General features: G+C 38.2%; 1 protein-coding gene across 2 annotated transcripts; it reads right to left on the bottom strand.

The window, feature by feature from the left end:
* Positions 1-1,677: 1,677 nt before the first annotated feature.
* LOC148360816 (uncharacterized) lies at positions 1,678-14,436 on the bottom strand. Of its 2 annotated transcripts, XM_088341715.1 has the most exons (6): positions 14,367-14,436; positions 13,018-13,169; positions 12,781-12,920; positions 12,615-12,704; positions 2,118-2,286; positions 1,678-2,048 (listed from the first exon to the last, which is right to left on the bottom strand). In XM_088341715.1, the coding sequence occupies exons 2-6, from the start codon at positions 13,163-13,165 to the stop codon at positions 1,834-1,836; spliced, it is 762 nt and encodes a 253-aa protein (XP_088197841.1). In that variant the 5' UTR covers positions 13,166-13,169; positions 14,367-14,436; the 3' UTR covers positions 1,678-1,833. The 2 variants fall into 2 exon arrangements, with proteins under 2 accessions (XP_088197841.1, XP_088197842.1); XM_088341716.1 differs by lacking the exon at positions 14,367-14,436 and having other exon boundaries at positions 13,018-13,443.
* Between the last annotated feature and the right edge of the window lie 383 nt (positions 14,437-14,819).

Genomic DNA, 14,819 nt, shown 5'->3' with positions numbered 1-14,819 from the left:
CCTTTTCAAAAAAATAATGATGTTATTATTAAAGTAGGAAAAATAATTTGCACTGCTGTATCCATTTTTTTGTAGGAAAACTATTTTTAATAATAAAACAGGTATTTGTCAACATAAGGATAATGTTGCCATCTCATATTGAATTTGACACACTGTCCATTCAACAAGTACAAAACAAAACCAAAAAGACTGTAAAAATATATATGGATTTTGCAAGAAACCCCTGAAAGTTCCCACTGAGTATTGGGCTATGTCAGGACCCACACAATACAAAGGAGCTCGTTATAAAAAAAAAATTGTAACACAACTGTTGTTAGAACATGGTGCGTTACCCCGCTACTTCTTAAAAGCTGATCATGAAATACAGCGTCCAAAGATTCCTTATACCATATACCACCCTCAATCTACTGGCATCTCTGTGGAAGGGTAGGCATGATTATGTGTACTAACTCCAACTGAATTTCTGAGTTTCTCCTCATTGAGATATTCTCCCTACCGTGTACACTCACATTTAAACCAAATTTGCAGCTATAAAATACCAAAATCAGGGGTCAGTTTATTTGCGTATATATGATTGTGTGTCATCTGTAGCGAATGGTTGGCAGCGCAAGGGGGAGGAGGCGTTGCTTGTACAGGAATAACCAACCGACAGGGCAAACAAGAGCGGAGAATTTACGTTAGAGTGTGTTGAAATTTGATGAAGACAGAACACAGCGATTGATATCTGCAATCAATCAGAGGTACTGGCTGCCCGTAAAGTACTCCAATATTTGCAGCAAGCCTTTTTTACAGAGTACTTTATTTGTATTAGTCGGGAGGGTATCAGTCACGTCAAAGACACTCAATGTAGCAAAAAGTTAGCCAGCACTTCTGTACCGAAAAAAATAATACTCAAATTTATCCCAATGATCACAAATGATGAACATTTTGAGCAGCTTTCAGTTAGTCTATTTGAGATTTGAAGGCACCCTGGAAAAAACATATTAGCATACACAGCTATTATGAAGTACTTCCCCCTGTCAACGCAGCAACACGTCGTAGTAACCAAGCCAGCTACGAAGAACTGGTAAACATTTAGAATTGTGTTAGGTTTTAGATTGCAGATACCTGTCATTATGGAAAATTTTAGATGGGGTTACTCCATTTATAATATAGTGGTACAGCCTGACTGAAGTCAGGCAGACTGGATGATTTGGTTAGATCTGTGAATATGTCAGGAGGAGGAAGGTATGGGTTGGTAGCTAGCCCTGCTATCCTCAGTTCTCTAAATACCGTTCTTTGTGCTTTCTGACAAGGTGAACCACCTCGCCCGACAGCTGCACATTATTCGTTGACTAGTGACTAGTCAATGCCAATGGTGTTGAATGGTATGGCATTTTGTTGTTATTGTCTACTGCTTCGCCCACAGTAGGTACTGTTTATGAGGGTTTACTTTCCCCCGTTTTTGCCGTCGGCACCTTCCGTCACATGGTTATGGTCACGTGTGTGCCAAAGGTCAATACACTTATTTGTAACTAGATAGTTACTTTCATAGTAATGTGCAACTTTTTGTGTCAGTAAACTAGGTGTCAGAGACCAGAACAGGAAACAGGACCCACTCACGTAAGGTTACTCACAGTTTTATTGAGGAAAGGAGAAAGGAATGCACACTCGAACCGGAGATCGTTGGTCGCGGGGAGTAGGTTGCTCAGCCGCGAAAGTAGGACTTCCGTGGCGAGCGATGGCGGTGTCGGGAACGGAAAAAATTGAAATCAGATCGTAGCGGGAGAAAAACAGGGACAAAAACAGGCAGACGGGCACTAGGGTAACAGAATTACTTTTCAAATGAAGTAACTAGCAACCGTATCCACCGTCTTTCAATAACGCGGCCAACACCGGTTTTGGGTCTGCACAACTGTGCCGCCATAGCTCCACGGACTCCTGGAAGCTAAAGAGGCAGCGAGGGCAGCGATGGGGCCAGTCGACCCGGTGCTTGCGACTGTGTGTGATGAGGTTGGAGCTCTGGCTGAAGCGCTTACCACAAACGTCACACGCGTGCGGCTTCTCGCCTGCGACACAAAAAAGTCCATACTTGTGTTTTGAGTTGTGAGGTCCGTGCTGTTTTTGAGTGCACCCACCGGTGTGTATGAAAGTGTGCTTCTTCATGTCGGACTTTTGGTGGAAGCGCTTGCCGCAGTACTGGCAGGCGTAGGGTCGCGTGTCAGAATGGATGAGCAGGTGAGTGGACAGCGTGGATGACCGCTTGAAAACTTTGGAGCACACGCTGCAGGCAAACGCCCGATCCCCCTAACAACAAATACAAAAAGTCAGTTACAGTTGTCCTAGACCCACTTTCTACTCAGACGTATGTGTAGTAAAATCAGGCGTTGGTTATGAAATTAAATACAGAGACCCCTCGCTCCTTCGCGCTTTGGTTATAGCTGGTTTACTTTTTCCCTGATTTTTAATTAAATTCAATGGTCTTTATTGTCATTGATATCAACATATTGTGCATTGTGTTTCTCATAACAATCAGACAGCAATGGAAAGATTAGGGAGGGTGCTCTGTGTTGGCTGGGTGTGACTGTCTGTGTGCACGACTGTGATAGGCTGGGGCGTGCTGTCAGTCAAACAGCCGGTTTGGGCATGCGCAGTCTCCGAATCAAAACAAAGGAAGGATTCCAGCCGCTAGCTTGAAGTAGCTCCGTCAAGTCAATCATATTTTAAGAAAAGTTAGAAGAACTCAAAGAAATGTTGATCACCAGCGGGTGCTCCGTGGATTGTTATTGTGTCTGGGAATCGACTAATGTGTTGTTGGAATGAGAAGCAATAGCCTGGCTGCAAGTCCAGCCTACTGCTCTGCTGGGCTAACAAATGATGCAAGCTCGCAACTGGCCAGCGGCTCTGTGCCGTACACACACAGGTGGAGGGGCCTCAACGCCCGGGACGGTGTGGCGAGGGTCGAAGGGTTCCGATTTCCACATGGGGGTCGGGGTGATAAAGCCCAGACCACACAGGGGTGGACGGGGCGTGCGTGGTGAAGTAAGTTGTGGCTCCTCGCTCATACCTGAAGCTCCACTTGCTTTTGACCAATGTCCGCCATTTTGATTTTAATTTTGTACAATGAAAATAAGGGCAGCACGGCGGCGCAGTGGTTAGCGCATGTGCGGCACAGTTCATGTCTTGGGAACCTCCTGCGTGGGTTCAAATCCAGCTCCAGACTTCCTGTGCGGAGTTTGTATGTTCTCCCCGTGCTTGCGTGGGTTTCCTCCGGGCACGCCGGTTTCCTCCCACATTCCAAAAACATGCATTTCAGGTGAATTGGCCAGTCCAAATTGTCCCTAGGTGTGAATGGGTGAGTGAGTTGTCTGTCCCCGTGTGCCCTGCGATTGGCTGGCAACCAGTTCAGGGTGTCCCCTGCACACTGCCCGATGATTGCTGGGATGGGCTCCAACACCCCCACGACCCTACTGAGGATAAGCGGTGTAGCTAATGAGATGAGAGATGAGACAATGAAAATAACACTTTTAATTCACCTATTAATAATGCATTGTGTGTTACTATTTGAGGATTTTAAAAATACTAATGCGATCGAGACATACAAATGTTTTATGGGGGATACTTGAATGAATGAATGAATGAATGAAAATTTTATTTCGAACATAAAAATAAAAACAGGACAAAAACAATGAGTCAACAACGAAATAATGTCCCACAAAATGTTCGAAAAGGGGTAGTCAGAAGCAGATGCTTATTTTTCCTACCCCTTTATCTTCCCTATTAAATACATTTTATAGATAGCTCCCTCTTGTGTACAATACAACAAAATCTCATGGATATACTTATTACATAGGTCAGATATCTATAATTATAAGTTACAATAATCACATATTTTATACACTAATCTTCGCAATACCCATCCCTCAACATCATAATGCGCATAATGTCACTGCGGCACCAGTGATAATATCAATAAAAATGAACACAATATTTATAACAGTTCTGATGTGATAATAGCACAATAACAACAAGTTAGCCATGGTTTGAAGTGCAGTATTTCCAGTCTCCCTCATATCCCATTTTCTTCATCTCTGTATTTCGCCAGTAATGCTTTTTTGTATTTAAATTTGAACACATGGATATTTGGACATTGTTTGATTTCATTTTGCAAATTATTCCAAAGTCTGACTCCACACACAGACACACACATACTTCTCCTGGTGGTTCTCACCTTTGGGATTATGAATTCACCACAGCCCCTCAAGTTATAATTTCCCTCTTTCCGAGTGAATAATCTTTGTATGTTTTCTGGCACTATGTTTTTGTTGACTTTAAATAACAGTTGTGAAGTGAAAAATTTTATTAAATCATCCAGTTTCAATAAATTGGACTGCATGAATAAAATATTGGTATGATCCCGATATCCTACCCTGTGTATGGTTCTTATTGCACGTTTTTGAAGGATAAAAAGGGGCTGTAGTGAACTTTTGTAATTATTTCCCCAGACTTCTGCACCATATGTTAAATATGGCAGAACGAGAGAACAATATAATAAATACAATGCATTATAATGTAAAAGAACTTTGGTTTTATTAATTATTGAAATGCTTTTAGATACCTTTGTTTGTATGTGTCTGATGTGTGTTTTCCAACTTAGTTTATTGTCTATTATGACCCCTAAAAACTTAATTTCTGATACAATGTCTATTGTGACACCATCCATTTTTACTTCTAAATTTTGATTTGCCTTACGATTACCAAAGAATATTACTTTGGTTTTATTTAAATTTAAAGATAATTTATTTATATCCATCCATACTTTTAGGTTAATTAGTTCACGATTAATACAGGTTACCAAATCCATATAGTTATCATTTGAATAGAAAATGTTAGTGTCATCTGCAAATACTACTATTTTCAATAGTTTTGAAACATTAAAAATATCGTTAATATATAAATTAAATAGCTTTGGTCCCAGGATAGAACCCTGTGGTACTCCACAACAGATGTCCAAATATTCAGATGAAAACTCTCCCATTTTTACATATTGCTTCCTCCCCGTCAAATAACTTTGAATCCATTTCAAAGCCACTCCCCTGATGCCATATCTTTCCAGTTTTTTTAATAGTATATTATGATTAATGGTATCAAATGCTTTTTTTAAGTCAATAAATACCCCGACTGCGTATCTCTTCTTTTCTATACTGTGGGTGATTTCTTCTACTGCATCAATAATTGCCATTGTTGCTGATCTGTTTGCTCTAAAACCATATTGACTTTCATTAATCAATTTATGTTTATCTACAAATTGTTCCAGTCTATTATTGTAAAGTCTCTCTAATATTTTAGAGAACTGAGGAAGCAGAGATACCGGTCTATAGTTTGTAAAAATGTGCTTGTTCCCATTTTTGTATATTGGTATAACTTTTGCTATTTTCATTTGATTTGGAAATGTGCCTGTTAGAAATGATAGATTACAGATGTAGGTCAATGGTTTCACAATGCTGTTTATAATTTGCTTAATTAGTACCATATCGATGTCAAAACAATCCATAGACGTTTTGTTTTTACAGTTGTTAACCACGTCTAAGATTTCTGATTCCGTAACCCCAGATAAAAACATGGTCTTGGAGTTCATTTTTATTAGTGACTCAAATTGTTTACCACTGCACTCTGGGATATTTGCAGCGAGCTCTGGTCCAACATTTACAAAATAACTATTGAAATTCTCCACAACTTGATTTAAATTATAATTTTCACTGTTCTTATCAATAAAATAGTTTGGATATGCATTGCTTACATTCTTTCCTTTTATTATACTATTTAATATATCCCAAATACCTTTGATATTACTTTTGTTATGATGTAATAAATTGGTATAGTATAATTTCTTGCTTGCTCTTAATATTCCTGTCAATTTGTTTTTATACGTTTTATACCGGGTTTCGGCTTCCTTAGTTCTTAGTTTAATAAATTTTCTATATAAGTAGTTTTTTTTCTTACAAGCATTATGTAAACCCTTAGTTATCCATGGATGATTTACAGATTTATTCTTAATATTAATTTGTCTCATTGGGCAATTTTTGTTGTACTTGTTGGTGAATATTTCCAAAAATATGTCAAACGCACCATCCACATCATCTGTACCATATATAGCATTCCAGTTTTGTTTAACTAAGTCATCATACAGTGATATAATAGTCGCTTCAGTTCTAACTCGTTTGTAAACATAATCCTTAATTGATTCTTGTCTAGTAACCTTTTCATCATATACTGTAAATACTGGTAGGTGATCAGAAATATCACAAACCAGTAACCCGCTGACATTTGTAAATTCCATATTATTTGTAAATATATTGTCAATGAGTGTTGCACTGTGTGAAGTGAGTCTACTAGGCCTTAATATAGTTGGGTACAAACTCATACTGTACATCATATTAATATAGTCATCAATGTTTTTATGTTTGTTTGGATTCATTAGATCGATGTTGAAATCTCCACAAATGAATAGCGTTTTGGCGCTTATTGTTGAATATGTTTTTTCAGCCCAGTTTGTGAAGGTTTCCAGATTTGAGCCCGGTGTTCTATACACACAACTGACTATGATATTTTTCCTTTTTTCATTTATAATTTCTATTGTAATACATTCAAGTAAATCGTTAATGACAAATGACATGTTTTGTAATATTTTCGATTTTAATCTTTTGTGCACATATATAGCTACTCCACCTCCTATTTTGTTAGTTCTATTTACATAGTTCAGATTATAATTATTTAATTCAAAGTTTACACCCCTTCCCTCACTGAACCACGTTTCAGAAACTGCAATAACACTAAACGGGTTCTCAAATTGTTGTAAGTACTCAGTGATGTCATCAAAATTTGTGTACATACTTCTACTGTTAAAGTGTATTATTGAGAATTTGTCTTCAGATTTAACAAAGGTATTGTATTCATTTCCAGTATAATATTTGCAATTGTCTGAGCTAGCTGATATGAATTTGTGGTCAGGATCGAAGTCATCTAATCTTGAATTATTGGAGTCAGTGTGATTAACAATGCTCAGTTCCGGTAAATCATGGCCTAATATTTTATGATGGATTTTTTTATTGTGATCTGTAATAAGGGTGTCCATATTGTCAGTCCAGGATGCCATTGTTACACTTCAGGCAAATCTGTCCAGCTCCTGCATTTCTCGAACCCATAATATTTTTGCTTGTTCCGGAGTGCCGTTTAACTTTATGTATACCCTGCAGTTTGAAGTCCATGTTCCTTGTATTTTGTTCGTTTTCCTCAAAAATCGAGCCTGTCTTGCAATGTCAGAGTTTTTTTTGCTTAAGTGTTCATTTAAATAAACATTAGTCCCTTTTAGTTTTTTTCCTTGCTTAAGGATTTCATGTTTCCGTTTTCTGTTAACAAACCTTACGATGGTCGCCTTGGGTCGGTTGTCACCTCTTGTTAATGGGTGGCATGCTTCTATGTCCTCAGCATTGATGGATATGCCTTTTTTACTCATAAAAGCAATGACCTGTTGCTCAGCTGAATCCTCGTCAGCATCTGTTGTAATATTTGTATTTGCCACAGCCTTGGCATAGGTCCGAGGTTTGATGTCCAAACCGGTGATAATGATGTCATTTATCCTGGTATACTGTTCCAGATCTGCTACGCGTCCTTCTAGTGCAATAATCCTCTTTTCTTTCTCCATGTTTTCGTTTTTTAGGTCTTTGATTTCTGCCATTAAACTCAAAATTGTGTCTTGTTGTCTGGTGACGAGATCCATTTTATCCATTAAAAAGCCGAGTGACTTTTTAATTTCCTCGAGTTCTTTATCTCTGCTCGGCATCTTGAAAATTTCACGTTCCTCTTACGGCACCGTCCGCTGGTCGCATCACCCAATCGCCCTCTGAGTCTCAAGTTGTCATTTTCGCCGGACTTGGATTATGACAGTGTAACAACTTTTTTACTTTGAAAATATTTTTAAAAATGACAACCCTTGGGGTTATTTTCAAACCCACTCCAAGGGTTAATTCTACTGACATGCTCTAACCGGCCTGTTGAGGTGTCTGTATGATGTCACCAGTCAATGGTCTTTTTGGAGTTTCCCCACTTTTGGAAACGCCTAGACATACCCTTAGAAAATAGTGCAAAATACTAATGTTAAGTTTTTCATATTGTGATCACATTTGACCTAGGACTAGGTAAGGCTTCATGCATATGTCCCAGCTGTTTTCCAGCTAAAATGCCCACACTACAATCACCTTGCATGTGATTGCAAAGAATAAATAAAAGCCATAGCTGACAACCTGTACATTTTTGCAGTACATAGTACATTTATTATGCATTTTAAGATGTGTACGACGTTACAAGAAAATCTGTACGGAAAAACGCAAATTTGTCAATGATGGGTACCATCCGGTATACACCGACTATCACGATACGGCAAATCAATCAAGTCTAACGAGTTCGCCGCGGTAGCCTCTATCTCGGTATCGTTTTTTTCGTTGCAAACGAAGCGAGCGGTTTGATGCTACTGTGCGCATGCGTCTCCCGCCTGGGGATTTCCCATCATGCATCATTCTGTGGTAGATGTGTAGTGAAAGGAAGTCCGTCTCTTTTTAGAGAACCGGCTTTTCCGGCGCAACTCATTTCAGAGAGCCGGCTCTCAAACGGCTCACTTGCTTTGAGGCATTATATTATTACGAATTATTATGTTGTATAAATAAGTTAGGAAAAAAAGGAAGTATAAAAGGAGAAAATGAAAAAAAGACAGGTTTGTGGTTATCCCTTTAATCAGTAAATTACCAACAATAATTTAATTCAGAAAATAAATTAATAATTTGAGTAAGAAAATTCTACTTAATTATATTTGCATATAATAATATTTGAACTTTTTTTATAATAAACCGCTTTCATGTCGAGCAACTCGGTATCTCACAACAAAATCTTAATTAACAATATATATGATATAACGAAACACATGTACAATATAACATTTTATACTACATAAATAATTGCCTTTGAAAAAAATGGTGTAAGATTATTTTGTATTTTGTAAGAGTAAATACGACAGTTTGTAAGGGCATGGAGCCCTGGAGCTTGACAGGTATGATAAAAGCCTATTCTTTCTGTGTGTTCCAACTTATATTGCTCATGTTAGTAGCACTTGCAGTGATTATTTGATTTCGGGACAAAACTTGAAAGTGTCACCTTTCAAAAGACACCAAAATCGTCCAGACTCTCCAAACGGTTCAAAAACAGCATTCAATTTACTTTAGGTACGTCTTTGATAGAGAGTTTGGGTGAATTTACTGTATTATTAAGCGGTGAAAATTAAGTAAACAGCGCCCTCTTGCGGAGTGCTTTGTTAGTGTTGCTGTCTAAAGCCTTGAAAAAAAATCGTAGTGCTATGCGATTACACAATCGCACTATGTCACGTCGCATTATCGATAAGATTTCGGTTAATCGTGCAACCCTAGCATAGTCCGATTTACAATTGAATGAACTCATTTGATGTTTCAGAGAAAGACAGCAATATATAAACTGTGGCGTGACAAAAAACAACAAAAAACGTTTTATCGTCTTACCTAAAATCACAAATAAAATTTTACCTCTGCTCCTTTTGAATAAGAGCAAGTACAAGAAGGCTTGACTTGCTGTTAGCCCGCTAATACTACCAATAATTCTAGCTGAAGGCTGAAATCAAAATCCTTTGTTTCACAATTCCCCTTTTGCCATGAGGCAAGAAAATTACGTGCCTCATCCTCTATCTGCAAACCCTCAGCACAGTAAAATGTTACTTATTGCTCCTTGAGAATAAAAGCATAAATTGATTTGCAATCCTTCATTATGAAAGAAGTCCTTGCAACAAGAAAAAATGACTGGGTGACTTTTCGGTTTTTAGCCTGCTAATGCTATGACTAATTCTATTGTTTGGGGTTGAGGTGTGTGCCAAATCAAAATATTTGGTTTAATTATTGCCCTCTGCTATGAGGCAAGAAAATTGAGTGCCTCACTCTCCATATGCAAAATACATTACATACTCATTGTATGACTAATATTCACAATATGATGTAATGCATATGATGCAGAGGGGGTAAACCAGTGTATGCTGGCAGGTCTCTCTGCTGACGAAGGGTTGCACGGCACAGCAACTCAACCCTTGTTGTGCTGTGGGCTTAATGTTCTGTGTCAGGTTGGGAAGAGCAAAGTGGAATCTATGTTTGGTGATGTGAGTGCGTTCTTGACTCTAATCACATCCCACTAGGAGGATATAACTTTAGTAAATTGATTGATGTGAAAATTCGGCGATTTTAAAAAAAATCCAAAATTTGTGAAGTGAGAAAACTTTAACACACAGAAATATATAACCATTTAATAATTTTGAAATTTTATATTACCATGAACTCCCTGCCTGCACATCATTGATACATTTTAAGGATACAGTAGATCCCCAGGATACTGTGTTCCCACTTTATGTGGTTTTCTTGTTCTGATGTGGAATAACGTTTTTTTCCAGACCCTTATTACTCCGTTTTCTCCACTATTTGACATCAACGACAAATTATTTGGCGTAGATGCGCTATTAGTAGCCTAGATGGTAGGGCGCCCGCTTTGAGACTGGGAGTTCGCTGGTTCGCGCCTCGGCCGAGTCATACCTAAGACTTATAACATTGGTAAAATGGCGGCGCCCTCTGTTGGCTGCGGCTGCATCGGCTCGCTACAACGGGTCAGGTGTATCGACATTTCGTTCTTACAAAAGAATGACAATACAAAGGAAATTATTATTATTATTATTATTAGTTTGCTTTAGAGCCTCATGAAGATGCCTATGTTATGTACTGAACTACTTCCCACAATGCACTCCTCTCTCAGAATATGATGTGTTTTCTAAAGAGTTTGCGAGTATTTGCAATACAATTTTGTAGTTTTTGTACTGCATTTACGAGGTGTGGGTCCTAAGACTTGCAACGATGCTAAATGGAGAAGCAAAAACCTGACAACCATGGAAACAAAGCTCACAGTTTTCATAAATACAAGAAAGCACATGCATGGTTACTTTTGCTAAGGAAATAGCCAATGAAGGGGACAATTTTTAAGAATAAGGAGACTATTAAAGCAACATTCTTCGAATCACTTGCTGACACTTATAAATATCCTAATGAGTTTTACGAAAAAAAAATCATATGAGTTGTTACTTTTCTGTGAAGTATTTTCCTTAAACTTAATAATACGTGAATATTAATGCGTATGGATGGGTCTGAGAACATTTTTGAGTAGGTAAAATATAAATTAATAAATACCTTAGTGACATCACACCTCAACAACAGGTACACATTTTGAATGAAACGGCAAGAGTATTAAAAGGTTTCGAGGGGTTAAAACACAACTCAGGCCTTTGTGATTAAGGGCTATACAAATAAAAATGACTTGACTTGACTTGACTACTGTATATTTTCAAAACAAGCTAAGCTAGCTAGTTTTCTTGCTGTGGTTTACAGTGAAAATACATCGTCCCGAGATGAGCAGGGAGTCCTCATTTGAATTCCCAAGCAAGAATCGGACATTTAAGGGAAGCATAACGAGCTTAACTGCTAACTGCATGAAAAGTGGCTATGAGATTAATTTGTAACTACCGTAAATTCCGGACTATAAGCCGCTACTTTTTTCCCAAACGTTCAACCCTGCGGCTTATTCAGTGATGCGGCCAATTTATGTAGTTTTTCTAACGGCCGCCAGCGGCGCTCGAGTACAAAAGGTATGATTTAGACCGCTGGAATATATGCGCCGAGGAAGACTGCAACTTCTTAGCTTGTGCAAAAATTAAATTAGTGTAAACTCACCCTCATCATGCAAATTGCAAAAAGAAAGGCACATGACGCAGCTTTCAAGCTAGAAGCAATCGAGCAATCCAATAAGAAGGAAACAGAGCTATTGCACGTAAACTTTACTTTGCGAGCGTGTTGCTAGCGTGTTTTGAAATAAGGGAGCGTGGGACAAAGTCTCTATATGACAAAGCTTATTTCCGATTCTGAGGAAGACGACTTTAACAGACCCGTTTACCGTTTTGCGAGCGTGTTGTTAGTAGCGTGTTGCTACCTGTCACAGTCACGGTTGGGGATAAAGTTATATTATTATTATTAAAGCTTTGAAAACTCTCTCGGTGTACCGTCTTTCTTTGTAAATATGTGTAACCATGTATAATATGTATTTGCAACTGTATATTTTTGTAATGTATTTATTTTGGAAACTTATTCTGACAGGAAGTGGAGTAAAGGTGAGACGTGTTTGTGGATGCGGCCGACAATAGTGGATATATATTTTTCCCACCCTTACCTTTGGAAATATACACTTTTTTCCTTGGATTACTTTCAACGGGCACCCGGACTCTGCAGGTCTGCAGCAAACGTTAAGTACCGGTATCACTTTCCGTTCATTTTGCCGGCTGTGATTTTTGGACTGTGTTGGGTATGGGTACATTTTGTGTTTGAGTTGCATTTTTTCAATATGGGCGCATGCAGCTAATATACAGGAGCGGCTTGTGTATGTACAAAATCGGTTTACCTCCCAAAATGTGGTGGGTGCGGCTTATAATCAGGTGCGCTCTATAGTCCGGAATGTACGGTAACTCATTTTACCTTATTGCATGAAGCGGCTTCTGCTGAGTAAGCAAATAGTCGATCACACGTGTGTACGTGGCTCTTTAAACTGGAAGGATGGGGAAAATCCTGCGAAAAACACATTCAAATATATTACAATCATCAGCATTAAATGTGTTTGCAGTATAATGTAGTAACTACCTACTTTTCCACAGAGTGGACATGTTTGACCAGCAGAAATAATCTTGGAGTTGTCAAAGATGTTCGGATGCAGGACATCCAGTTTTGACGATTTTTGGCAGTCTGATGTCACCTGTTGTTGAGGCCATTTTTCTGATTTTTCAGCTACGAGAAGCGCATGAAATATCAAACAACAGTAATAAATGCTAGTTAACTGTTTTTTTTTTTTTTTGTTTTAAATTTGAATCACAGTGTTGCTTACCCCAAACTGGCTGCGGAGAATCAATGTCAACCCTGGCGTTCTCCAGGGATGTGTTTTGAGACCTTTTTTGTTCTTCGGCTAATCTTATTCTCTGTCCTGCCTGCAGGGGGCGCAGCCCTCCTCGCTTGACCAAGAAGGAACGAGGCATAACACTGGAAAAAGGGTTCTTATTAAGTTGAATCACAATTTTTGTAGCAGCTTTGGCTGAGGGGGTAGTACAGAGAAAATACCTTCGATTTTTTTTAGTATCTATGTAACGGATGTAATAATAACTTTTGTTTTATTGAAATCCCTGCTGAAATATGTGTGTAGTTTTTTTTGTAAGTGTCCTGCAATGATGAGTCCAACAGTGCCACCTGCTGGTATGGGGTAGGGTTTGGTTTTGGCTTTTGACATGTGACCTGGAGGCGGGGTTTGTTGGCAGTCTACAGAGAGAGTTGCCAACGGTAAGACACATCTTTTGGCTATTTTATGTAAATTGAAAAGAAAGCTCTTTGATGTGCTTTGGTCAGTCTACAGAGCCAGCTGCCAACGAGATCAAAGAGATCAAAGCCAGCAGAGAAACTAATGTTGTGACTCATTTCATCTGCAGAAACTGTAATAAAAACCTCATCATCCAGTCCAGCGTGAATGTGGATCTTTGGTGGGACAGGTACGCCGCGGTTACATATATATATATATGGTAAAAAGTAGAAATTGTATTTTCCAATGCATTGTTTTTTTTACCCCTGAATAAAATAATTATTAAAGATAATGTACTTTCAAATAGACAAATAGTAAAGGGTGAATATGAACTATTCTGTCCTGTTTTACAGACCAAAACAGTGCACAAATTATTTATTTTATCCATGTTGGTTTTTATATGTGGTTCTTATGTATTGATCAAATAAGGACATCTAAATTACCGTATTACTCGCACTATAATGTGCATGAAATTCAAACTACAGTGAGTGAGGGTTGCATTTAAAAAACATCGGTAAATTCAAAAGACAAAAACTTAAATATTATGAAATCTGGATTTACAACTAAATCAAAAGTTATCGTATGTAGAAAAATGTCATTGTGATTAGGAATTTTCCTATTTTATTTATCATATTTCCTGTCATCTTGGCGCACCAGATTCGATATTCTAGCACATTTATATTTTATAGGTGCTCCTGATAGTCTGGAAAATACTATAGGTGCTCCTGATAGTCTGAAAAATACAGCAATTACTGCTTATAATTTATTGTTAAACATACAGTTCAATGTTAAAATATCTAGTTAAAACTTTTAATATGAAAAAGAAAAAAAATAGCATGAAAATTAGGAGTTAATCAACTTACCGAACAATTTCTGTAAAAACTTACCAGAATTGAGGGAAGCCAAAGACAATCGACAAAGGGAAAGAAAATCAAGCTTTGATGAGAAGGAAGCGCTTTCAAGGGTGACGTGGAAACCGCAGCGCTTCCTCACACAAATGCTGCTTTCAATTGCGCGAGTTCCTGTCAAAGCAGAAATCTGGCACACTTTCAAGTTATTACACATTCAGAAAAAAAATAGACATTTTGAGAAGTTTCTCCTCTCTCAAAAGTCAAAGTCAGAATTCAGGGAAAACATCAGCTAGATCATTTAGAGCAGGGGTGTCAAACTCATTTTAACTCGGGGGGCCACACGATAGAACAAACATTCTGTCCGGGGCCGGACTAGTAGATTAAAGAGAAAGAAAAAGAGAAATAAAGAAATGAGAGAAAGAGGGAGGGAAAAGGAGAGAGGGCGGTACAAAGAAAGAAGAAGAGAGAGGGAGAGAGCGTGAGAAATAA

Source organism: Urocampus carinirostris, chromosome 8 (genome assembly GCF_059441175.1).
Source record: "Urocampus carinirostris isolate Australia breed hairy pipefish chromosome 8, RoL_Ucar_1.0, whole genome shotgun sequence".
NCBI lineage: Eukaryota > Metazoa > Chordata > Actinopteri > Syngnathiformes > Syngnathidae > Urocampus > Urocampus carinirostris.
Note: the sequence above shows the minus strand (reverse complement) of the source record. Positions and strands in the feature narration are given on the sequence as shown.

Bases quoted from the DNA above. Each gene is read 5' to 3' on its own strand.
- LOC148360816 (XM_088341715.1), bottom strand. From the start codon at position 13,165: ATGCCTCGTTCCTTCTTGGTCAAGCGAGGAGGGCTGCGCCCCCTGCAG. The intron at 12,921-13,017 runs GTAAGCAACACT...CGCTTCTCGTAG, and splicing joins TTCTCCGCAGCCAGTTTGGG to CTGAAAAATCAGAAAAATGG. The intron at 2,287-12,614 runs GTAAAATGAGTT...ATTTGTTGTTAG, and splicing joins AAGCCGCTTCATGCAATAAG to GGGGATCGGGCGTTTGCCTG.